The sequence below is a fragment of the Cyprinodon tularosa genome, unplaced genomic scaffold, assembly GCF_016077235.1.
Source record: "Cyprinodon tularosa strain WSP-4 unplaced genomic scaffold, ASM1607723v1 ctg467, whole genome shotgun sequence".
In the NCBI taxonomy this organism is placed as follows: Eukaryota; Metazoa; Chordata; class Actinopteri; order Cyprinodontiformes; family Cyprinodontidae; genus Cyprinodon; species Cyprinodon tularosa.
The window spans coordinates 822,585-849,498 of NW_024039193.1; the positions used below are offsets into that span (position 1 = coordinate 822,585).

Genomic DNA, 26,914 nt, shown 5'->3' on the forward strand with positions numbered 1-26,914 from the left:
TTGAAATGTTTTGTTTTTTTTTAATCCACCAAGAAAAAGGCCTTTAACTTGAGTTAAGGGAGTTTCTAGATGGATGTTTTAACATGAGCCAGACATGAAAAATGCCTCTACTTTTTTTTTTTTTAAATACAATTAGTTCCACGTCATGTATGAAAAGCGTCCCTCTCATGAATTGTCATGTGTTTATTCAAATGACTTTTTAGAGTAAAACTTCTGTAACAAATGGTACAGGAGTACGGCTTCTCACCTGTGTGAATTCTGAGGTGTATAGATAGATAAGATTTCTTAATAAATCTTTTACCACAGGTCAGACATGTAAAATTCTTCTCAGCTGTGTGAGTCATCATGTGTCCTTTCAAAACATCTCTTCTTTTGAACAGTTTTCCACAGGTCTTACAAGTAAAGGGTCTTTCATCTGTGTGAGATGTCATGTGCTGGGCCAAACGACTTTTCGCAGAAAAACCTTTATCACAAATTGTACAGGGGAATGGTTTCTCACCTGTGTGGATTCTCATGTGTCTATTAAGATTAGATTTGAGAGCAAAGATTTTTCCACAGGACACACATTCAAAAGACTTTTCAATTGAGTGATTTCTCATGTGTTTAAGCAATACAACTCTACTTTTGAAAATTTTCCCACAGATCTCACAGGGAAAAGCCTTCTCACCTGAGTGAGCTCTCATGTGAGAATTCAAAATAGCTTTTTTGGTATAACCTTTTCCACAAATTGTACAAGGAAATGGCTTTTCTCCTGTGTGAACTCTAATGTGTTTTTTAAGATAAGATTTTTTCATAAACCTTTTTCCACAGGACACACATTGAAAGGGCTTCTCACCTGTGTGAGATCTCATGTGGTCAGTCAAGCTTATTTTTACAGTAAAACTCTTGCCACAAATCGTACAGGAGAACGGTTTCTCACCTGTGTGAAATCTGTTATGTCTATTAAGATTAGATTTCTGAGTGAAGCTTGCCCCACAGCACATACATGTGAAAGGCTTCTCACCTGTGTGAATTCTAATGTGATTTTCCAAATGAATTTTCTTTATAAAGTTTTTTCCACAGGATAGACACGGATACAGCTTCAGACCTGTGGGATTACTCATTTGAACCATTAAATGTTCTATTTTCAGAAACCTTTCTTCACATGGAAAAAGTGGGAAAGGTTCCTCTTCTGAATCTTCAGTCTCCTGTTTCAGAACAAGCTGCTCTTTATCTGCTCTTATAGGGAGATCCATGGTTTCATCTTTTGTCCAGGGATGTTCTGGCTCTAGTTGCTCTTCTTTTATCTGTAAAGGTTCTTGTTCCTTTTGGCCCAAACTGGAATTCCGCTCCTGCTCATACAGGTGCTGGTCAGAAAAATCCTCCTCTTTCCCAGCATAATCCTGCAGGAAGTCTGGAAAGACAAAGGGGAAAGAAAGGACACTTCACTTTTATCATCCGTGTTTAGATTTAACGGCATACAACCACAATAGAACTACATCTCCCAGCATGCAGCACATCTGTGACATCACATCACAGGTAACAAAGGACTGGTCAATGTGTGCCGTCGCCTGACAAGAGTTGAAGCTTCACTTTTGTCAATAAAGCTTTGGAATCTGTCTGAAAGGAGAATCTGCAGATTATTAACCAGTTAAGAAAGAGGTGTCCTTCAACTACTATATAGTTAGATATAGAAAAAAAGCTTATCGATAAAAAAAAAAATGCATATTGATCGATATCGATAATTATTGTGCAGCTCTGCCTGGACTTTTTATGATATTGCTAAATGATTTAATTTTAGTGAAGAACACAAACACAGACTTCCAATTAAATCTTTATTTAACCAACTTTTTTAACCATAACAGAATTGTTTTAAAGAAAAATAACTTAAGAGACCTGAGTTATGTTATTAAATACTGACAAAGAATAAACTAAAGGGACAAAAATAAATATAACAAATACATAAATAGAATACCCTATTTGGGTGGGAATAGTACACCACCAGCTTGTGGTAATTAAAAGATTGTAGGACTAGGCTACCATGTAAACTCCACTCAACAAGAACAAAAATCCAAACAAAAATCAACTCACCCTTTAGCCTAGCATTTCTATGGGGTATTTTTTCTCACCCCTATTCTTCTAGAGGTGCTGCTGGCACCTCGTTATGGTTCAGCTTAGTTTCTGGCCCCTCAGCATTTTTCTTTCAACTGTTAGAACTATGTGGGAAACTGCCCAGAACTGAATATATATATATATATATATATATATATATATATATAGATAATTCCCAAAGATTCCTCGGAGGAGAGCCGCGCCGGGGCCTACACAGCTCGTACTCCTGCGGGTGTGAGCGGCTGAGATGATAAAAAAAAAAAAAGTTGGTTGTGTTATTAGACTTCATTTTCACTGGTTCCCGACACATTTTACAGATGACTGTGGTTTGTTTTTTGTCCGACTTGCCATGACTGAAATACTGCCAAACTGGCGAACTACAAAAACCCTTCTTTGGAACAATTTCCTCCGCCTCTCCTTGCTGCGGCATCTTCATGTGCTCTGTGTTGTGGTTTGAGAGGGCGGCGCTTTGGGAGAAAGTAGTGACTAGCATAAACCTACATGATAGGCTACAATGAGAAGGAAGGAAAACTGCGTTTCTTTATCAAACTTTTATCGACACACTTTTTTTCTATTGCGCCACACGTCTATCGATCGATATATATCGTTATTGAATTATCGCCCAGCCCTACGAGGTATACTCACAAAAGTTATGAAAATATTTTACGAAGGTTGAAAAGTTACTTAGTGTTGGTTTAATTAAATACACTGCTCATAAAAATACAGGGAACCCTGAAATAACACATGCTAGACCTGAATGAACTAAATGTTCTTATGGAAGATGGAAAATGTATTAACAAACAGAGGTCTGGATTTGGAGTCACACACATAAAGTGGAAAAACACACCTCAAGCATATCTAACTTTGATGTAATGTCCTGATGTAATGTCCTTAAAACAGGTCAAAATAAGGCTCAGTATTGTGTTTGGCCTCCACGTGCCGTGAGACCACCCTACAATGCCTGGGCATGCCTCCTGATGAGTTTGAAGGCAGGGAATAAAGCATGTGGCAACTCCTGGACAGTCTGTGCACCGCAAAAACAATCCAGAAATAAGTAAAAAATGGCTTAAATTAAGTATATTTAGCCTTAATTTGAGCAGGTAAATAAGATGATTTGCCAATGGAATGAGTATTTTCACTCTTAAAATAAGATAGTTAGATAATATTTACTTGAAATAAGACGATAAAATAGTTTTTTCTTATTTTAGAAGGAAATTGTCTTGTTCCATTGGCAAAGTGTCTTACTTATCTCCTCAAATCAAGGAAAAACACACTTATTTTAAGAAAAAATAACTTATTGAGATTTATATTTTTTGCAGTGTGGTGCAACGTGATGTTGGTGGATGGATCAAAACATGACGTCCTAGATCTGCTCAGACGGAATCAGGTCTAGGGAATGGCCGGGCCAGTCCATAGCTCGAATGCCTTCATCTTGCAGGACCAGCTGACACACTCTAGCAAATATGAGGTCTAGCATTGACCTGCATTAGGAGGAACCCAGGGCCAACCACACCAGCGTATATGCTCACAAAGAAATAGGAGGATCTCATCTCCGTACCCAATGGCAGTCATGCTACCTCTAGCGAGCAAAGGGCTGTGCAGCTCTAAAAAGAAATGCCACCCCACACTATTAATGACCCACTGACAAACCGGTCATGCTGAAAGATGTTGCAGGCAGATTGCTCTCCCCGGTGTCTCTAGACTTTGTCGCATCTGTCACATAAGCTCAGTGTAAACCTGCTTTCATTTGTGAAGCGTGCTAGTGAATTTGCCAATCCTGGTGTTCTCTGACAAATACCACACCTCCTGCATGATGTTGGTCTGGTATGAAGTTGGGCCCTCATACCATCCTCATTGAGCCGGTTTCTAACTGTTTGTGCAGACAAATGCACAGTTGGGACCTGCTGGAGGTCATTTTGCAGGGCACTGATGTTAATACTCCTATTGGGTCCTGCTGTTGGGTTGTTGCCCTACTACAGCTTCTCCACGGCTTCCTATTTAATGTTCGATTTCATAGAAGCTTGATTTAATTAAAGTTATAGTGTTGTTTACATAATCCCTTTATTTTTAGCAGTGTAAATACAAAAGCATGTGGTTCAGATCCTAGTAACAGATAGAATATTCATATCTAAAATGAAGGTGGAAATCAGACATAATTCCTGAAATAACTTGGTTGGAACCGAATGCACGTTGAAGGCTTAGATAAAGATTATAAATTTGCTAACTCTGCAAGTTTAGCTGGATCCAAACAGCCCAAACCCAGTTCTAGTTTTATAGTTTTCTCATATGCAGCCTCACCTACCAGAGGTTAAACAATTCTATTCATAGGGGTGCTAATGATCATATTTTTAATAGAACCAATTGTATTAACAAAGAATCATAAAATCATTACTGCTAAAAGCAGGGGGGAGGAACGTTCAATAGAGCTATGGCTCCATATGAGTTTGGCAACTGTATTAAAAGGAAATATAGCATTATTCTTCATCTAATTCTAATTTTGATTTACCTTTTATTTGGTAACTGATTGAGAACAGGATGCATATTCTCTACTGCTGTAAAGCTAAGCAGATTCCCCGATGTTACATAAACAAAGTTCATATATATGAATATATATATATTTTTTTAAATCCTTTTAACTTTCTTCATAGAAAGGGGCTCTAACCTGCATTAGGCTCTTCAAAGTGTAGCTCTTCCAGATGCTTCACACAGTGTTTAGTGGGAGTGTTGAGACAAAAGCAAGAGGTCTCATGTCCAGCCATATATATATGCAAACACATAAGATATCAGCTCAGGTGAGTATCAAACTGGTCTGTATTGCCCCTTTATACTGTAGAAACCAATAAGGAACTGATCCCATTTCTAAATTCATGGATGCAGCCATTTATTTTTATTTTATTATATTTTGTCAGCCTTTTTCCCCCACCCCAATCACTTTTCTTTGTATTTACATACATATATATATATATATATATATATATATATATATACACATACATACATACACTCACACACACGTATAAAATAAATAAGAGTCATGAACATGTATCTATGTTTTCAGCAAAATATTTACGTCAAATCATAATGTATTATTGTTGTTAATCACACTACGATATCAAAATACACTGAACCACGTTAGAAAAGCTGTATTTATAAGGTTTGGTATTCAGCGAATTTCAATTGATTAAATACGCTGATACTTACAGGTGCTGGTCATAAAATTAGAATATCATGAAAAAGTAGATTGATTTCAGTAATTCCATTTAAAAAGTGAAACTTGTATATTATATTCATACATTACATACAAACTCATATATTTCAGATGTTTATTTTGTTTAATTTTGATGATTACAAATGACAACAAATGAAAATCTCAAATTCATCATATCAGAAAATTAGAATATTACTGAAGACCAATAAAAACAAAGGATTTATAGAAATGTTGGCCAACTGAAAAGTATGAACATGAAAAGTATGAGCATGTACAGCACTCAGTATTTAGTTGGGCCTCCTTTGGCCTGTATTACTGCAGCAATGCGGCGTGGCATGGAGTCGATCAGTCTGTGGCACTGCTCAGGTGTTATGATAGCCCAGGTTGCTCTAATAGTGGCTTTTAGCTCTTCTGAATTGTTGGGTCTGGTGTATTGCATCTTCTTCTTCACAATACCCCATAGATTTTCTATGGGGTTAAGGTCAGGAGAGTTTGCTGGCCAATTAAGAACAGGGATACCATGGTCCTTCAACCAGGTACTGGTAGCTTTGGCACTGTGTGCAGGTGCCAAGTCCTGTTGGAAAATGAAATCTGCATCTCCAAAAAGTTGGTCAGCTGCAGGAAGCATGAAGTGCTCTAAAACTTCCTGGTATGTGGCTGCGTTGACCCTGGACCTCAGAAAACACAATGGACCAACACCAGCAGATGACATGGCACCCCAAACCATAACTGACTGTGGAAACTTTACACTGGACTTCAAGCAACGTGGATGAAGTGCCTCTCTTCTTTTCCTCCAGACTCTGGGACCTTGATTTCCAAAGGAAATGCAAAATGTACTTTCATCAGAGAACATGACTTTGGACCACTCACCAGCAGTCCAGTCCTGTTTCTCTTTAGCCCAGGCAAGACGCTTCTGACGCTGTCTGTGGTTCAAGAGTGGCTTGACACAAGGAATGCGACAGCAGAAACCCATGTCTTTCATACGTCTGTGTGTGGTGGTTCTTGAAGCACTCACTCCAGCTGCAGTCCACTCTTTGTGAATCTCCCCCACATTTTTGAATGGGTTTTGTTTCACAATCCTCTCCAGGGTGCGGTTATCTCTCTTGCTTGTACACTTTTTTCGACCGCATCTTTTCCTTCCCTTCGCCTCTCTATTAATGTGCTTGGACACTGAGCTCTGTGAACAGCCAGCCTCTTTAGCGATGACCTTTTGTGTCTTGCCCTCCTTGTGCAAGGTGTCGATGGTCGTCTTTTGGACAACTGTCAAGTCAGCAGTCTTCCCCATGATTGTGTAGCCTATAGAACTAGACTGAAAGACCATTTAAAGGCTTTTGCAGGCGGTTTGAGTTAATTAGCTGATTAGAGTGTGGCACCAGGGGCCATCAATTTTGAACCTTTTCACAATATTCTAATTTTCTGATATGATGAATTTGAGATTTTCATTTGTTGTCATTTGTAATCATCAAAATTAAACAAAATAAACATCTGAAATATATGAGTTTGTATGTAATGTATGAATATAATATACAAGTTTCACTTTTTAAATGGAATTACTGAAATCAATCTACTTTTTCATGATATTCTAATTTTGTGACCAGCACCTGTAATTGATCCTGCCATCTGGAATTGCAGTCTGGAGTGGAGCGGGCGACCGCTCCAAGATGGCGGCACCGGTGTAGGTACCAGATTGACTCGGGCTGCCAGATTGACTCGGGGGCCTGCGCCTTTTGATGACGTCACAATACATAATTGTTTTAACGTTTGCACAATTGCGCAAAACATTTTGATTGGTCTGGACAGCTTACTAAAGTAATTATAGCGGGGTGTAGGTTTTATTCGAAAGCGGGATTGCTGTTTGTAAACGGACAATTTTACGAAGACATTCTCCATGGTCCCTGCGCCTTCTGATGACGTCACCGAATTCGCCATGGGCCTTGCGCCTCCCGATGACGTGACATTATGGCAATGCCACTCAAACAAACTACATTGAGCCCGCGGTCTGCATTTGTAACGAGAATAAATTCAGGAGAATGAAGCTAAAGGGATACAAAAAATAAACTTGTAATATTACAAAACCAAAAATACTACGAATACAAAGTATATTCAGAGATTAAAGTCCCTCTGATACTGTTTAAGTGACTGAGAAACTGCAGATTTGCCACATTTAAGATGGCGGACGCTCTGACGCATCTCAAAAGGCGCAGGCCCCCGAGTCAATCTGGCAGCCCGAGTCAATCTGGTACCTACACCGGTCTCACCAGAGCCAACAGACGATAGGCCAATGCGGGGTCTATTTATATGGCTTACATGTCAATGTCATTTCTAATCAGTTTTCCATAGACGGTGCTAAAAGTCGTTCTCCATGAACAGGAAAACGTCTCTGTCACGCGCCTCCTACCTATCGGGTTTATGTTGATCTGAGGGAAATCCGACCGTCTGTCCCCATCATCCATCTCTTCTTCGGAATGTGCTTTTCTGTCTTTAAACTATATGAATGTTTCTTCGGTAGGAGTTAACTGCTCGTTGATAAAGTCGTCTTGAAGCTGGACTCAAGTAGATATGTTCAGCTGGACTCAATCTGCACACAGCTTGGAAATCCGGAAGTGTCGCTTAGCATTGTTCGGAGCGCAGCCTCCTTGACGTTTTTTTTTTGTTTGTTTTTTAATAAACTTTATTAGAAAAGGTATTATAATACAGAAAGAAGTACAATTTTCAGTGAACAATCACCAGGGGTTTGAGCAAAAGAAAAAAAAAAAAAAATAAAAAGTAATTAAATTCTTTTTCTTTTTCCTTCTTCTTCTTCTGTTTTTCTGCTCTACTTACATTGCAGTGTCCATATGAACTGTAAAACTCCCTGCATAATTATAATAAAGCAATTTATATACATGAAACAAGTGGAGCAGTATGGCAATTGCGATACCGCTACACTTGTGAAAGTAAAATCTGTTGGGCTCCTTTTGGCATCAAGACAATTATTCTTATTGCCAACTTGCCAGACAGGACACTGTTAAAAAAAAAAAAAAAAAGTAATTAAATAAAAGTAAAAATAGCAATAGTAAATAGAAGCATATAAAGGGATTACATAAATACTTTAAATTTAGAGCATAGAGTTATAGTTTTAGCAGCCTTTTTATTATTGGAGGAGGACAGTGTATAAAAATAAGTAGTTGCTTCCTTTAAAAAAGAAATACATGAGGGTTTAGTGACAATAATTTTACATTTGTGAATATAAAACTTGGCCAACAGTAACAAAAGATTGCATAAGAAGAAATGTTCAGAAAGTTCTTTTTTATATTTTGTGATTCCAACTAAAACATCTTTAAAAAAAAGTTCAAATTTGTCATAAATATTGTCCAGAATGAAGCGACAGATACCTTGCCAGAAACGCCTGGTTTGTTCACAGGACCAAAACAGATGAGAGACAGACTCTGAGTAAATGTTGCAGAAAGTACAAGTGGTATCAATGTCCTTTTTATATTTAACCAAAAATGACTTTACTGGATAACAGCGGTGAATGATCTTAAAAGAAACCTCTTTAACCTTGTTTACTAGTAAATATTTATTAGGTAAAGACCAAGTTTTGTTCCAGCAAACATCTGAGGCCAGTCCAGACCAGACTGAAATTACGGAACTGAGATGCAGTTTGCTTGGAATAAAGTACGAATATGTTTGTTATTTTTAGGAGATTTAGATTGAAAACACAATTTACCTACATAGGTGTCAGTTAGTTCAGCTGGAGGTCTCGGGCCTTTAGAGAACAGAGAAGTCTAACCTTTGAATAACATTATAACACCTGGTGGAATAGCATAAAAAAACAATAGCAAACTGTTTTGGGCTTATAGGAATGTTAAAATGATACATACAAGCATGCTTAGTGTGAGGGATTGCATTTGAGTCAATGAGTCAATGCAATCAACTGGTTTTCCTTAGATAGAAAACTTTGAATCAGTGACATGTGTTGTGAATTTGGCGCTATATAAATAAACTGAATTGAATTGAATTCAACTACAGGCGAGTTGAGAGATGTTTTGGGAGCTGAAGATGTTTAGGCTTTGACAACTTACAGCTGATCAAATTGTATTTTTTGGACAGATTGTGTAAAATTTGTGTTATGGCCTTAATAAGGGAGGTCACCTCATCAGTACCAACATTCAGCAGAGCTTCATGCACGAGTTAAATGCCATTACAATGTTTTACCAGGAAATGGAACATGAACTGAATTACCATTATAGTTTCTCACAAAATAACATCTGATGATAGCGGCTAGGATAAAACTAACTAGTGGCCATGCGTCACTCAAGCACAGCCATAATATTTTCCTGCCGCCGTATATAAATAAATCATGAGACAACAAAGTTGTGGACCAGTGATACGAATAGGGCTGGGTAAAAAAACAAAAACAAAAAAACATTGATTTAATCGATTTTGAATCGGTTCTTTAACATTTTGCAAAATCGATGTCTAGGGAATGACATCAAATGAGCAGGAAAGATGCACTCAAGATCAGTGTTGTATAGTAACGAAGTAAAAATACTTCACTACTGTACTTAAGTATATTTTGGAGTACTTTGTACTTTCCAAGAGTATAAATTTTTTTGAGAACTTTCACTTTTACTTCACTACATTTACGAACTTAACTGCATACTTTTACTCCAATACATCTTCAATGTTTGGTTTAGTTACCAAGTAAAAAAACAAACAAAAAAAAAAACGAGCGAGAGAAACGAAAGTGTTTTGACCCCACCTACTGATTACAAAGTCTGATCTTTCCTGGGTTCGTTCATCAACACCAATAGGATATGCCTGTTTCGCAAAGCCAGTCTAAATGTATCCTACACTTGGTTGTTTATATTATTTTAAATGAATCTAACCTTCAAAGTTTACCAAAATGTAAAAAAATGTCATTCAAACTGCACTACTTTTTACTTATACTTTTCACTATATTACTTGAGTACATCTATTTTTACAGTAATTCTTATACTTAAGTACAAGCCATTTCAGATACTTTAAGACTTTTACTCAAGTAACATTTCAGTCAGTGACTTGGACTTTTACCAAAGTCATATTTTGGAGAGGTACTTATACTTTTACTTGACTCTGAGATTTATTACTTTATACGACACTGCTCAAGATGACTTCAAGCCAGACAGCTGCAAATATAGCCAATAGGTTGACTGCAGACATTAACAAATGGGGGCTGACCAGAAAACACCCTGTAGTTGTTACGGACAACGCTGCAAATATAGTTTGTGCGGTGGAGATAATGCAGCTAATGCATGTTTCCTGTGTCACCCAGCCCTAGTTACGAATGCATTGAAAAGACAGAAAAAAAATGGTGGCCTTTCAGCACTAATGCATGAAATTACAGCATGCCTCCATGTTGTCTAAAATCAACAAATTAACTCCTCTAAGTCCAATTTTTGGATAATATTTTTTAGTAATGTATGTGACAAGTAAAATTTTATGCAATTCTGAAGTTAATGTTAATAAATGGGCCTCATAATTAAAGGTTAAACATGTCAGTTCCCCACACTGCAAATGCCAAAAAACTGTTTTCAGTACACTTTGGTGATGTACATCAACAGTTCATGAAAGACCATCTCATAAGAAAATAAAATAAGAAAATAAGAACCTTTAAGCAATATGGAGAGATTTTTTATTTATTGTCAATAGATCTGCAAGAATTTATTACAATATTTTGGGGAAAAAGTTTTTCCAAAACCAAAATTCAAAATTTTTTTGAGTATTTTTATTTTTTAACTCAATCTACTTTTAAAATTTTCCCGGGGAAAAGCCCCCCAAACAACTCCATATAGAATTTAAAAATATTCGAAATTTTCCAAAAGGGGTACAAAAATTTTTTTCCCCGTGAAAATTAATTTTTTTTAAAGATAAGTTTTTCTCCTTTCCCCCTTTGGGGGTTTCTCACCTTTAACCCATTGGAGAAAGTTTTTTTTAAAAAATTTTTACAAGTAAAAATTTTTTTTCTCAAAAAAATTTTGGGTTTTTAAAAATTTTTTTAAATTTTTAAGGATAAACCATAACAAAAGTGATTTTTAAAAACGTTAAATTTTCTTTAAAACCCCCCAAAAAAAAAAAAAATTTGCCCTTTTAAAACAAATGCTCTTTACGCCTTTTTAAATTTTTTTTTTTTTTTTTAAAAAATTTTTTGGGGATGTTTTGCCAGTTTTTTTTTTTAAATTCTTTTTTTTAAAGGGGCCCCCCCTTAAGGGTTAAAAAAATTTTTTCCCCCTTCCCCAAATCTAAAATTTGGAAAGAAAACAAAAAAGAAAAACCATTTTATAATTTAATTTTAAAAATAAAAAAAAAATAAAAATAAAACTCGGAATTAAAAAAGGCAAAGGGTTTTGGAAAGTTAACCCCCCATTTTACTTAATTTTGAATCCTGAAAGGTTGAGTTTTTTTAACCAGGAAAAAAAATTTTTTTTTAGTTCTTTTTTAAATTTAAATTTTTTTTAAATTCTTTGATTTTTTTAAATTTTCCTTTTTTTTTTATTCAATTTTTTTTAAACGAAAAACTTTTAAAAAAGGAATTAAAAAATTGAAACCCCTTTTAATTAATTTATTTTTCCACTTTAAAAATTTTAAATTTCCTCCCAACTTCCACGTGATTTTTAATTTTTTTTTTTTTTAACTTTGTTTTTTTAAATCACTCTTTTTTTTTGGGGTTTTTTTAAAATAAAAAACAAAGTAAAATGACTCCACTACCCCCTAAAAAAACCTTTTCACAAAAAACCCCCGGAATTTTAAACCTGTAAAAAATTGAAAATATTTTTGGGAAAAAATTTTCACCCCCCAACTCCCCCCCCCAAACCCTCCTTTTGAGCAACAACTCGTTTTTTTTTAAAAAAGCGAAAACAAAAATTAAAAAAGATTGAAAAACCCACCCTTTTTCCAAAAAAAATTTTCTTTTCCCTTGTCCCCCAAAATTGGGAAAAATGGTTCCCATTGTTTAAAGCCCCCGGGTGAACCCAATTTTTTAATTTTCAAAAATTTTTCCACGAAAAGGGGGAAAAACCCCAATTTAAAAATTTTTAAAAAAAAGCCAAAAATAAAACTTTTGCCAAAAAAAATAAAAAAACAAAAAAAGTGTTAAATTTTAAAGGAAAATAAAGGGTTATCTTTTATTCTTCAATTTTTTTTTTTAAAATTTTTTTTTTTTTGGAAAAATTTTTTAAAAAAATTTTTTTTTTGGGGATTTTTCCTTTTTTTTTTCCCCCAAATTTTTTTGCCGGGCCTCCTTTTTTTCTTTTCTTTTTTTTGCCCTTTAAAAATGGGGGGGGTTTCCCAGAGAAAACCCCGTAGGGGGGGCCCCCCATTTTCTCCCCCCGAGTTAAAAATTTTCCTTTTTTTGTTTGAATTCTTTTTAGATATTTAAACCCAGAATATTTTTTTTAAAAAGTCCCCATAGGCCCTTCCTTTAAAAAAAAAAAAATTTGGGGAAAATTTAAGGGGAAAGCGATGGTTTTTTCCCGGGGTTCCCCCCCCGGGGGTGGCCCCCCCCAAAGCCGGGGGGCCCCTTTTTCTTTTTTTTTGGTTTTTGGGAAAATCCTTAAAATCTTAAACTGCCAACCCCCTTTTAATTCAAAATTTTAAAAATTTTAAAAAATTAAAACCCCTTTAAAGACCCTAAAAAAAATGGTAAAACCCTTCCCCCTTCAAAAGGGCTCAAAATTTCGGCAAGGCTGGGGGGGGCCCCGTATTCTCCTGGTGGGGTTCTTTCGACTTTTTTTAAACTTTAATCCCATATTGATTTTAAAAAAAATTTCCCCAAAAAGCCAAAAACCCCTTTTTATTAACAAAAACAGAAAAGGGAACATTTCTATACCTGGGTTTTATAAAAATGGGCCAACCCTGAAAAAAAGTTTTTGGGGACCCCCTCCCCCTTTAAAAGCAAAATGCAAAAAGAAAAAGGAAAAAATCCCCACGAAGAAATACTAAAAAAAATTTACAAAAAAAAACAAAAATTTTTTTTATCTTTTTAACATACAAAAAAAATTAAAAAATTTAAAGTTAAGAAAAAGGGGTTTACCCTTTTTAGTCTCATTTAAATTAAAATTAATTTTTGTTTTTTATTTTTTTGAATTAATTTTTTTTTTTACATTTTTTTTAAAAATTTTTTTTTTTAAAAACAGATTGGCCCTTCAAACCCCCTTTCCGGAAAACCGGGGAAAAATGGTTTAAAAAAAGGGAAGGGGGTTTGAACCCAAAAAGGGAAAAAATTAAAAAAACAAATTTTTTTTAACCCCAAAAACCTTTAATTTTAAAGTTAAATTTCAATTCAATTTTGGGACCCAAAAACCCCAAAATTTTTATTTTTTAATTTTTTTTGACCTCACCCCAGAGGTTAAAAATTCATTAAGGGGGTCATGACCCAAAAAAAAAAGAAACAAAAAAAAAAAATTTATGCTAAAAAAAAATAAATTCTAAGCAGGGGCTCCTTTGATTTGGGAATGAATTAAAAAAAATTTAGCTTTATTTTACCCTTTGTTAAAAGGGCCTTTTTGGGGTTTTTTTTGGGGTCCCGGAGAATTTTTCCCGGGTTCAATTTCCTTTGGAATAAAATTTTTCTCCATTTTTCCATAAAAAAATTTAAAAAATTATTTTTGGGGTTTTTTTAAAACCTTTAAAAGGAACCCCAAAACTTTCCCTCCCTTTAAGGGGTTTAAAATTTTTTTAAATTGGGGCGTTTTTTAATATTTTGCCCCCCGGGAAATGGTTTAAATGTTTTTTTTTTGGGTTCCAAAAAAAAAACCTTTTCCCTTTGTTTAACTGGACCATCTCATTGGGACAGGGGGGGTTCATTGAAACTTAAAAGGGAAAAAAAAAACCCCCCCCAAACAAAATAGAAAAAGGGGGCCAAAAAAATTCATCTTTGCCCAAATGGTCATTGTTTTTCCTGGTATTTTCCCGTCTTTCCCCCAAAATCCTATCCAACGGGTTTTAAAAAATTCTTCTCTTTCGTTTATTTTAATTTTAGAAAAAAGGGGAAAAAACAAAAAACCCCAAATTTTTAAAAATAAAAAATGACAAAATTAACCTGCCTTTTTACCACCCCCCCCAATTAGGGCTCGAAACCTCCCTATTTAAATTAATTAACCCGTAAAATTTTTTTAAGCAACCCAGGGTTAAAAATAATTAAATAATACCTGGTAAAAACCCTTTGAAATGTTCCAAAATTTTTTTTTGAAACCCACATCCGGGGTTTAACCCAAAAAAGGGGGCCCAGCCTATTTAACTTTCAATGCCCCTCAAACCCCATAAAAAAAAAAAACCCTTAAAATTAACTTTTTCAAAACAACCCCTTTTAAAAAAAACAAAAAACAGGGTTTGGAACCCCTTTTTAAAAAAGCCCCCCACAAAAAAGATTTCCTCCCAAACGGCAGCCCCCGGGGGTTTGGGACGGGGAAAAAGGGGGGGTAAAAACCCCAGAAACCAGAGGAAAAAAGGGAATTTTGGGGCGGCCAATATGTCATTTTCCGGGGAGGCACCCCGAAAAGGCCCCCCCTTTTAAAAAAATTTTAAAAAAAAAAAAAAATTTTTAAAAAAAAAAAAAAAAAAAAAAAAAAAAAAAAAAAAAAAAAAAAAACTTAAAAAAAAAAAAAAAACAATAAAAGCCGGCCAAAGGAAAAAACTTTAGGAAAAATTTAAAAATAACTAAACCCCAAATTTCCCTTTAAAGAATTTTTAAACTAAAATTTGGTCGCCTCCAAACTAAAACTTATTTTTTTCAAAAATTTCTAAGATTTTCCTTTTTTTTTAAAAAGGAACATTTGTACCCTTTGAAACGATTTTCTTTACGGGAAATAAGAAAAACCCCCTTTACAAAAACGCATAAAAGTTTTTTAAAAAAAAATTTTAAAAAATTTTTCCCTTTTTTAAAAAGGGAAAACCGTTTATTTTAGTTCTTTTTAAATTTTCATGGGTTTTGGGGATTTTTGGGGAAAAAAGCTTCTGTGTGGCCCATTTTTAAAAAATTAAATTAAAAAACCAAAATATCAAAATGGGAAAAAAAGGCTTATTACCCCAAAATTTTAAAAAAATAAAACTGCCCCATCCCCTTTTCTGAAAAAAAAAAATTTTTTTAAAAATTTTTTTCCCAAATTTTTTTTTTTTTTCCACTTTTTTTTTATACTTTTTTTTTTTAATAATAAATATATATATATATTTTAAATATAAAAACCCAAATAATTTTTTTTTTAAGCAAAATATTTAATCAAATCAAAATGTTTTTTTTAAAAAATTTTTAAAAAAAAACAACCAATTAGAAAAACTGTATTTAAGTTTGGTATTCAGCGCATTTTTGATTAAATACGCGATTTAAGATCCCGCCATCTGGAATTGCGTGGAGGGGGGGCGACCGCTCCAAGATGGCGGCCCTTTTCCCGGAAAAAATAGGCCAACCTATTTTTTTTGGGTTTTAATTTCCCCTTTATTTTATAAGGGTTTTAAAAAAAAAATTTTTAAAGAAAATTTTTTGGGTTTTTTAAAGGGGGTTTTTTTAAAAAATAAATTGTCCCCCAATTTTTTGGGGGAATTCTTTTTTAAAAAAAAAAAAAAAAAAATTGTTCTTCGGTAAGAAAGGCTTGATTTGGGTTTGAATTTTAAAAGCAGTGGGTCAACTGCCCCCATTGGAAAAATGGTTCCTTTCATTTAGGATTTGGTTTTTTTGAACAAATTTGATCCCCAATTGTTTAGCTCCCCCAAAAAAAAAATGGGGGCCCCCCCCCCTAAAAGGGGGGGTTTAAATTTTATTGGCTCTTTTTAAAAAAAAAAAAATTTTTAAAAAAATTCCCCCCCTCATATTGGTTAATTTTTTAAAGAAAGGGGAAGGGGTTTTCTTATTTTTATAGGAGCATTAAAAAAGGAAGGGTTTGATTTTAAAAAAAGAGGGGCAATTTTTTACTTCTTAAAATTTTAAATTTTTGTAGAGAAAAATTTTGTTTTTTAAAAAAAATTTCTTTTAAAAAAAATTTGGGAGTTAAAAAAAAAATTTTTTTTATGTGGTTTTGCAAGATTTTTGGATGACATAAAAAAAAAAATTGGGTTTTTTTTTAAAAAAAATTTTTTTTTGGAACGGGGGGAAAATTAGAAAAAACCCTTGAAATTTTTTATAAAACGGGCGTTTGGGTTGGATAAGATCTAAAGGAAAAAAAACCCCAAAATAAGTAAAAAAATTTTTTTTTTTTTTCCTTTTTGGGGTTTTTAAATGAAGGATTTTTTTTTTTTGATTTTAACAAAAAATGTTAAAGGTTTTTTTTTTTGGTTTTTTTTTTTCCTGGTTTTTTCCCCTTTTCCAAGGGGGGCCGGAAGCTCCAAAAGTTTTGCCCCCTAAAAAAATTTGGGGGAAAAGTTCCCCCGGGGAAAAAAAAAATTTTTTAGTTAAATTTTTTTAAAAAAAAATTTCCTTTTTTTTAGTTTTTTTTTAATTTACTATGTCTTACCCGTTCCCCAAAGAAAGGGTGTTTGCTTTTAAATTAAATAATTTTTTTTAAAGAATTTAAATTGAAAAAAAATCAAAACAAATTTTTTAAATTTTTAAAAATTTAAAAAAATTTTTTTTACCTTTTTTTGTTCCTTTTTAAAATTCCCCTCCCCTGGTAAAAGTTTTTTGGGGTTAAAAATAAACACGAAGGTATTGACCGGTTTTTTAAAATTATTATTTTCCCGATTCAAAAAAAAATTTTTGTTATTTTACCCCAAAATTTTCCTTTTTTCCCCCTTTTTTCCTTTTTATTTCCCCCCTTTCCCCAAAAATTTTCCCCCAACCTTACCCCCAAAAACCTTTTTCCCCAAAAAAAATTTCCATTTGGGGGGGGGCAACTAAGCAGCTTGGCAAAAAACCTAGGAATGCTTTTAAGCAAATTTTTAAAATTTTTTTTTATTTTAGGGCCCCAACTTTTTGTGGGAAATTTAAAAAAAAAATTAACGGTTAAAAAATAACCTAAATGCCTGCTACTTGACCCCCGGTTTTAAAGGAAAATTTTAAAAAAATTCTTTGATTCCCATTTTTTTTAAACAGGTAAGATTTTGGAAATTTTTCAATTTACTTTTTGCCTTATTTTTTTTTAAAGGGCCTTTCTTTTTTTTATGGAAGGTTTTTTTTAAAAATTTTTAAAAATTTAAACCCCAAAAAAAAAATTTTTTTATTCCCCAAAAAATTGGGTTTAGGGGAAAGGAATTTTTATTCCCTTTTGTATTTAAAAAATCCCGCCCACCGGGCCTAAAAACCCCACCCAAAAAACTGCTCCCCCCCCCCCAAAAAAACCCCTTTAAAAAGGGGGGTTCAAGGATAATAACGAGTCTTTGATTTTCTCCCCCCCCCTTTTTTTACTTTGTTGGGGGGGGCCGCCGGCTCCCGGGAAAAAAAGGGGGGAAATTTAAAAAAAAGGGGTTGGGTTCCCATTAAAATTTTTCCCCCGGAAACCCCCCCACCCCCCAATGGATTTTCCCCGGCCCTTGGAAAAATTTTAAGTGTCGGGAAAAACTTTTTTTCCCCCTCTATTAATTAATGTTGAAAAAAAAGGGGGAAAAAAAAAAAATGAGTTAAAAAGTAAAAAAAAGTTTAGTTTTTATTTGTTTTTTTTTTGCTTTTTTAAAAAAAACTTGAGGGAAAGAAAAACTTTTTTGTAAAGTGAACCTTTTAAAAAAGAAAAAATAAATCCAAGATACAAACTTAATTAAGAATCCTTCCCCCCAAAATTTTGGTTTATTCCCTTTCAAAAAATCTTTTAAAATTTTTTTTTTTTGGAAATTTTTTAACCCTTTTTGGATTTTTCCCGTTCGTTATTAATAAAAAAAAATTAAAATTGCAAAAACACACCAAAAAACAAGTAACCTTCCCGTTAAGGGGTTGGGGGGAAATTTTGAAACATCCTGGTACAACATTTTCCGCCCCATTTGCGGGTATTCAAAACAAAACATTCGGAGAAAAAAATTTTTATCCAAAAAAAAGTATATATTTTTGAACGCATTGCAAAATCGGGGAAACAAGGGGATCTTGCAAAAACCCTAATTAATGTGGGTTAATTTAAGATTTTTTTTTAAAAATTAAAAATAGCCCCCCCATAAATCCTTTTTTAATCTTTAAAAAAATTTTTTGCCCGTTTGGGGCCCAAAAAAAAAAAAAGGGTTTTTTAAAAAATTGGGGGTCGTGCCCCCAATTTTAATTTTTCCCCCCCCAAAAACTAGCAAAAAATTCCCCTTTAAAAAATTAAAAAAATTCTCTCATTAAAAATATGGGGTTTTAAAAGGGCCCTTTTTAAAAAAACTATTGAAACAAATCCATTGGATCTGGTTTAATTTAAAATTTGTAAATTTTGGGAAAAAAAAAATTTTTTTTGGGGATTCACTGGGGGACCGCAAAGGGGCCAAGCCCTTTTTTTGGGGGATTCAATTGGCTGGGGATTTAGTTGGGGTTTTTAGCTAAAAAGGTGAAATTTCCTTCTTTTTTTTTCAGATTTTAGGTTTTTGGCCCAAAAGGGAATTCCCACCCCGTGACGGGCCCATCCAGTTAAAAACCAATTTTTCAGGAAAGGAAAAATAAAAGCTTTTTTTAATTTTCCCAAAATTTTTTATTCTTTTTTTATAAGGTTCCCCCACATGTCATTTAAGATTTTTTAAAAATCTAAAAAAGAAAAATTTTTTTTTAAGGAAACTTATTGGTCCTAAAAAAATTAAAAATTTTTCCCCCAGGTAAAAAAAACCCTTTTAAAAGGAAAAAAAAGGTAAATTTCTACCCTTTAAAAGGGGGAAAACGATTAAAAAAAATTGGGAATAAAAAACCTTTTTTCCCCCGGCCCAAACCCGGGAAAATTTTCCGGGTTTTAAAAAAAAAAAAAAAAGTTTGAAGTAAAAAAAATAAAAAAAAAAAAAAAAAAAGGATTTTCGGGGAAAAAGGGTTTTTTAAATTTTAAAACATGGGAAAAAAATTAAAAAAAAAAATTGGTTTGTTTTTTAAAAAATAAAATTTCAAAAATTTTTTCCCCAAAAGATTTTTTGAACTTTAATTTCAAAAAAAAGTTTTTGAGAACTTTCACTTTTACTTCACTACATTTACAAACTTAACTGCATACTTTTACTCCGATACATCTTCAATGTTTGGTTTAGTTACTAAGTAAAAAAACAAACAAACAAAAAACGAGCGAGAGAAACTGAAGTGTTTTGACCCCACCTACTGATTACAAAGTCTGGTCTTGCCTGGGTTCGTTCATCAACACCAATAGGATATGCCTGTTTCGCAAAGCCAGTCTATATTTATCCTACACTTGGTTGTTTATATTATTTTAAATGAATTTAACCTTCAAAGTTTACCAAAATGTAAAAAAATGTCATTCAAACTGCACTACTTTTTACTTATACTTTTCACTATATTACTTGAGTACATCTATTTTTACAGTAATTCTTATACTTAAGTAAAAGCCATTTCAGATACTTTAAGACTTTTACTCAAGTAACATTTCAGTCAGTGACTTGGACTTTTACCAAAGTCATATTTTGGAGAGGTACTTATACTTTTACTTGACTCCGAGATTTCAGTACTTTATACGACACTGCTCAAGATGACTTCAAGCCAGACAGCTGCAAATATAGCCAATAGGTTGACTGCAGACATTAACAAATGGGGGCTGACAAGAAAACACCCTGTAGTTGTTACGGACAACGCTGCAAATATAGTTTGTGCGGTGGAGATAATGCAGCTAATGCATGTCTGCTGTGTCACGTCTGCTCGCTCGAGTGACGCTTCACTTTTTCACTTTTCACAAACAAGTTTGCACTTTTGAGACAGTTTTGTTCACATCTCAAGTTTAAACTGTTTGATTTACAAGTTTGCACTTTGTGTTTAATATGACAGAAAAAAATAAAATCCATGAATATTTTGAAACGCAGTTGAACCACTTTCATTATTGTAAAAACCGATTGAATCTAAATTAATCGATTTAGAACTGTATGACTCAAAATCGAATCGATTCAAGACTTTGGCCTAAATACCCAGCCCTAGTTACGAATGCATTGAAAAGACAGAAAAAAAATGGTGGCCTTTCAGCACTAATGCATGAACTTACAGCATGCCTCCATGTTGTCTAAACTAAACAAATTAACTCCTCTAAGTCCAATTTTTGGATAATATTTTTTAGTAATGTATGTGACAAGTAAAACTTTATGCAATTCTAAAGTTAATGTTAATAAATGGGCCTCATAATTAAAGGATAAACATGTCAGTTCCCCACACTGCAAATGCCAAAAAACTGTTTTCAGTACACTTTGGTGATGTACATCAACAGTTCATGAAAGACCATCTCATAAGAAAATAAAATAAGAAAATAAGAACTTTTAAGCAATATGGAGAGATTTTTATTTTCAATAATCTGCAAGAATTTATTACAATATTTAGAGTGTGCAGTTCTAGACCGAGCACTAATTCAAAGACAATATAATTCCCCATCAGTTCCAGCTTTAATGAAAACAAGTAGAATTACTGCTGTTGAAATGTTTTTTTCTAAATCCACCAAGAAAAAGGCCTTTAACTGGTGAGTTTCTGATGTAAAGAGTTAAGGGAGTTTCTAGATGGACATTTCAACATGAGTCAGACATGGAAAAGGCCTCTCCTTTTTTTTTTTTTTTAAATACAATTAGTTCCACGTCATGTATGAAAAGCGTCCCTCTCATGAATTGTCATGTGTTTATTCAAATGACTTTTTTGGGGAAAACTTCTGTAACAAATGGTACAGGAGTACGGCTTCTCACCTGTGTGAATTCTGAGGTGTTCAGATAGATAATATTTCTTAAGAAATCCTTTTCCACAGGTCGGACATTTAAAATTCTTCTCAGCTGTGTGAGTCAACATGTGTCCTTTCCAAACATCTCTTCTTTTGAACATTTTCCCACAGGTCTTACAAGTAAAGCGTCTTTCATCTGTGTGAGATGTCATGTGCTGGGCCAAACTATTATTCTTAGAAAAACGTTTACCACAAATTGTACAGGGGAATGGTTTCTCACCTGTGTGAATTCTCATGTGACTATTAAGATAATATTTGAGAGCAAAGGTTTTTCCACAGTACACACATTCAAAAGACTTTTCAATTGAGTGATTTCTCATGTGTTTAAGCAATACAACTCTACTTTTGAAAATTTTCCCACAGATCTTACAGGGAAAAGCGTTCTCACCTAAATGAGCTCTCATGTGAGAATTCAAAAAAGATTTTTTGGTATAACCTTTTCCACAAATTGTACAAGTAAATGGCTTTTCTCCTGTGTGAACTCTAATGTGTTGTTGAAGATAAGCTTTCTCCATAAACCTTTTTCCACAGGACACACATTGAAAGGGCTTCTCAACTGTGTGAGAATTCATGTGTTCACTCAAGCGCATTTTTACAGTAAAACTCTTGCCACAAATCGTACAGGAGTACGGAGAGGAGAGCTGCTCTTTATCTGCACTTATAGGGAGCTCCATGGTTTCATCTTTTGTCCAGGGATGTTCTGGCTCTAGTTGCTCTTTTTTTATCTGTAAAGGTTCTTGTTCCTTTTGGCCTAAACTGGAATTCGGCTCCTGCTCATACAGGTGCTGGTCAGAAAAATCCTCCTCTTTCCCAGCATAATCCTGCAGGAAGTCTGGAAAGACAAACAAGTGGAAAGAAAGGAAACTTCACTTTTATCATCCATGTTTAGATTTAACGGCATACAACCACAATAGAACTACATCTCCCAGCATGCAGCACATCTGTGACATCATATCACAGGTAAAAACGGACTGGTCAATGTGTGCCGTCGCTGACAAGAGTTGAACCTCCACTTTTATCATTAAAGTTTTGGAATCTGTCTTCATTTTTGCCCGATGTATTCAAACATCCAACTGCCATGCATGTGGGTATTGTTAGTTTCACTATAGCTCTGGTGAATTTCAATGGTAAAGTCCTCTGGAAATCTTCAATAATTGTTGATGATTGCAGATGTGTCTAGTAGTTCCCATTGATTTTGCTTGTAAAGCGGGGAGAATGGCGCTAGGCTTACCGCACCGTGACGTCACTGCCGGAAGATGGCAGCAAGGAGGTGTCACTATATTTAGCAAAAATGATTGTGACAAAAAATATTGCTTTTATTTCTCTTAATTATCAATGCCAAATTCATTAAATCGCTGCAAACGTATTCGTTTTAGGTATTGATAATGATCCATTGATTATTCCTTCCTGAACGGACTTTTCCTTTAACTCCGGTTTCATACCGTATTCCTTCACCAATGGCATCGCCAGTACACCCTACTCTTCAGCGTCTAATGTGCTGATGAGTTTAGGGCCTTGCTGTAATTTACCTTTGGGATTATTAATGCATGTCTGATTCTGAAACAAATATATTATCTTATAACTTTAGAATAAACACACATATTGATCTCAGCAGGAAGGTGCAGCATTGCCTGGATATCAACCCTGCACAATTAGCAGAAACATATAGTCCCTAAGGGGAAATTTTGCTGCATTGACTTCCATTTTTATAACAAACGTGGCAAGGGGGTCTGACGTCTGTATATTTGTAGCTGTTTTGTGAGCCACGGTTACTACCATCCTTAAAGCTGCTTAGTGCCAGGGAAAGCGATACGGACTCCCTCTGACCGTGACAGAGGTGTCCTTCAACTACTTTAATGTCCGTTGGCAGTGCTGCTAATAAGATTAGATTTGAGAGCAAAGATTTTTCCACAACACACATTCAAAATACTTTTCAATTGAGTGATTTCTTATGTGTTTAAGCAATACAACTCTACTTTTGAAAATTTTCCCACAGATCTTACAGGGAAAAGCCTTCTTACCTGAGTGAGCTCTCATGTGAGAATTCAAAATAGCTTCTTTGGTATAACCTTTTCCACAAATTGTACAAGGAAATGGCTTTTTTCCTGTTTGAACTCTAATGTGTTGTTTAAAGGAATAGTACACCCAAAACATGATTAGCCTTCATTTTCTACTCACCCCCATGCTGAACAACACTCTGGAGTACTTTTTTGATATCTCAAATGCATCTGGAGATCTGGGAGGCTTCTTGCTGTCTGCTGACATTCAAATAATGGAGGTCTATGGTGACCGAGACAGAAAGGTCCATAAAAGTCCACAAAAAACGTGTCAATATTCCTCCATACTGCTCGTCCAATGTATTCCAAGTGTCCTGAGTGGGTAGCATCCAGAATTTACTCGAAACGAAGTCATTTAGAATGTTTTTAGAGCATAAACAGTAGTGTATAGGATTTCCTGAAAGCGCGTTCATGACGCTACGGAAGCCGGCAGACCAACCCAGACGAAAGTGCATAGAGAAAGAGCATAGAGTTTATGCTCTAAAAACATTCTAAATGACTTCGTTTCGAGTAAATTCTGGATGCTACCCACTCAGGACACTTGGAATACATTGGACGAGCAGTATGGAGGAATATTGACACGTTTTTTGTGGACTTTTATGGACCTTTCTGCCTCGGGCGCCACAGACCTCCATTATTTGAATGTCAGCAGACAGCAAGAAGCCTCCCAGATCTCCAGATGCATTTGAGATATCAAAAAAGTACTCCAGAGTGTTGTTCAGCATGGGGGTGAGTAGAAAATGAAGGCTAATCATGTTTTGGGTGTACTATTCCTTTAAGATAAGATTTCTTCATAAACCTTTTTTTAATGTCACACATTGAAAGGGCTTCTGTGTGAGATCTCATGTGGTCAGTCAAGTTTATTTTTAAAGTAAAACTCTTGCCACAAATCGTACAGGAGAACAGTTTCTCACCTGTGTGAATTCTAGCGTGATTTTCCAAATGAATTTCCTTTATAAAGCTTTTTCCACAGGATAGACATGGATACATCTTCAGACCTGTGGGACTTCTCATGTGAACCGTTAAATGTTTCATTTTCAGAAACCTTTCTTCACATGGAAAAAGTGGGAAAGGCTCCTCTTCTGAATCTTCAGTCTCCTGTTTCAGAACAAGCTGCTCTTTATCTGCACTTATAGGGAGCTCCATGGTTTCATCTTTTGTCCAGGGATGTTCTGGCTCTAGTTGCTCTTCTTTTATCTGTAAAGGTTCTTGTTCCTTTTGGCCCAAACTGGAAATCGGCTCCTGCTCATACAGGTGCTGGTCAGAAAAATCCTCCTCTTTCCCAGCATAATCCTGCAGGAAGTCTGGAAAGACAAACAAAGGGGAAAGAAAGGACACTTCACTTTTATCATCCGTGTTTAGATTTAACGGCATACAACCACAATAGAACTACATCTCCCAGCATGCAGAACATCTGTGACATCACATCACAAAGGACTGGTCAATGTGTGCCGTCGCTGAAGAGTTGAACCTCCACTTTTATCATTAAAGCTTTGGAATCTGTGTGAAAGGAGAATCTGCAGATTATTAACCAGTTAAGAAATGTTCAAATTACTTTTAAGATTATATTGTTTTAGATTCAAATATTCCTTATTATATAAATTTTGGTTTTGAAATTTGTTTTCGATTTCTTTAATTTTCCATTTAGAAATTCAATTCAATTCAGTTTATTTATATAGCGCCAAATTCACAACACATGTCATCTCAAGGCACTTTACAGTTCAACCAGATCATATAGTCAAATTGATACAAAGTTTTCTATCTAAGGAAAACCAGTTGATTGCATTGACTCATTGACTTAAATACAATCCCTCACACTAAGCATGCTTGTAGCGACAGTGGAGAGGAAAAACTCCCTTTTAACAGGAAGAAACCTCCAGCAGAACCAGGCTCAGTGTGAGCGGCCATCTGCCGAGGCCGACTGGGGTTCAAGGAGACAGAAGCAGAGATACAAAAAGCAGCTGTAAAAGGCGGCCCCGTCCAGGAAACACACAGCCAGGCAGACGAGCTCCGAGCCAGCTCCCATGCCAGAGGACGAAGAGAGCACATCCACTCAGTCACGGTCAGAGAAACAGGACCACACTGGAAAACAGGCCGATCTCCAACATCTATAAACAAGGGTGTTGATGGAAGCAGCACAACTGATGTTTCTTTCCAGGATGACGTCACAGCCAAACATCAACAGACGAGACAAAGCTACTATGAGAAAAAGCATAACCAGAGAGAGCAGAACGTTAGAGATTGAACTAACAGATTCTGCAGAATAGGAGAACAGAGAGAGAATGAAGCAGAATGATGAAATGGGGGTCCCTATGTCCTCCAAAAGTCTAAGCCTATAGCAGCATAACTATAGAGATAGCTCAGGATAACCTGAGCCACCCTAACTATAAGCTTTATCAAAAAGGAAAGTTTTAAGCCTAGCCTTAAAAGTAGACAGGGTGTCTGCCTCACGGACTAAAACTGGTAGTTGGTTCCACAGGAGAGGAGCCTGATAACTAAAAGATCTGCCTCCCATTCTACTTTTAGAAATTCTAGGAAGCACTAGTAAACCTGCAGATTGAGAGCGAAGTGCTCTGTTATGAACATAAGGAACAATCAGATCTCTGATATCAGATGGAGCTTGGCCATTTAAGGCTTTATATGTGAGAAGGAGGATTTTAAATTCTATTCTGGATTTAACAGGAAGCCAATGAAGAGAAGCCAGGATAGGAGAGATATGATCTCTCTTTTTCATTTTCATCAGAACTCTGGCTGCAGCATTTTGGATCAGCGGAAGGCTTTTAACTACAGTTTGTGGACTTCCTGATAGTAAAGAATTACAATAGTCCAGCCATATTTAATCACTATAATGGGATGGGAAGTCCAGCCATATATAACACATAAGATATCAGCTCAGGTGAGTATCAAACTGGTCTGTATTGCCCTTTTATACTGTACAAACCAATAAGAAACTGATCCCATTTCTAAATTCATGGATGCAACTATTTTTTTTTTTTTTTTTTGTAGATATCTTGTCAGCCTTTTTTTCCCATTGACTTTTCTTTGCATTATATATATATATATATATATAAATATAAAACATTCATGAACATGTATCTATGTTTTCAGCAAAATATTTACATCAAATCATAATGTATAATTGTTAATCACACTACAATATCAAAATACACAGAACCACGTTAGAAAAGCTGTATTTATAAGGTTTGTTATTCAGCGCATTTCAATTGATTAAATACGCTGATACTTAATTGATCCTGCCATCTGGAATTGCAGTCTGGAGTGGAGTGGGCGACCGCTCCAAGATGGCGGCACCGGGTCTCACCAGAGCCAACAGACGATAGGCCAATGCGGGGTCTATTTATATGGTTTACATGTCAATGTCTCCTCTAATCAGTTTTCCAAAGACGGTGCTAAAAGTCATTCTCCATGAACAGGAAAACGTCTCTGTCACGCGCTTCTTACCTATCGGGTTTATGCTGATCTGAGGGAAATCCGACCGTCTGTCCCCATCATCCATCTCTTCTTCGGAATGTGCTTTTCTCTCTTTAAACTCTGTGAATGTTTCTTCGGTAGGAGTTAACTGCTCGTTTATAAAGTCGTCTTGAAGCTGGACTCAAGTAGATATGTTCAGCTGGACTCAATCTGCACACAGCTTGGAAAACCGGAAGTGTCGCTTAGCATTGTGAGCGTAGCCTCCTTGACGTTGCCGCTGAAAGCGGAACGTCGTTACGTCACAAGTCGTGTCACGCTCACCGGAA

The 26,914-nt window shown here is 35.1% G+C and overlaps 1 protein-coding gene across 6 annotated transcripts; it reads right to left on the reverse strand.

The window, feature by feature from the left end:
• Positions 1-111: 111 nt before the first annotated feature.
• On the reverse strand, positions 112-26,860 carry LOC119794062 (gastrula zinc finger protein XlCGF57.1-like). 6 transcript variants are annotated; one of them, XM_038301404.1, is made up of 4 exons: positions 26,619-26,855; positions 24,071-24,460; positions 21,752-21,931; positions 112-1,213 (listed from the first exon to the last, which is right to left on the reverse strand). In XM_038301404.1, the coding sequence occupies exons 1-4, from the start codon at positions 26,671-26,673 to the stop codon at positions 144-146; spliced, it is 1,695 nt and encodes a 564-aa protein (XP_038157332.1). In that variant the 5' UTR covers positions 26,674-26,855; the 3' UTR covers positions 112-143. The 6 variants fall into 6 exon arrangements, with proteins under 6 accessions (XP_038157332.1, XP_038157338.1, XP_038157333.1 ...); XM_038301410.1 differs by lacking the exon at positions 24,071-24,460 and having other exon boundaries at positions 26,619-26,860; XM_038301405.1 differs by lacking the exon at positions 21,752-21,931 and having other exon boundaries at positions 112-1,393.
• Positions 26,861-26,914: the final 54 nt, after the last annotated feature.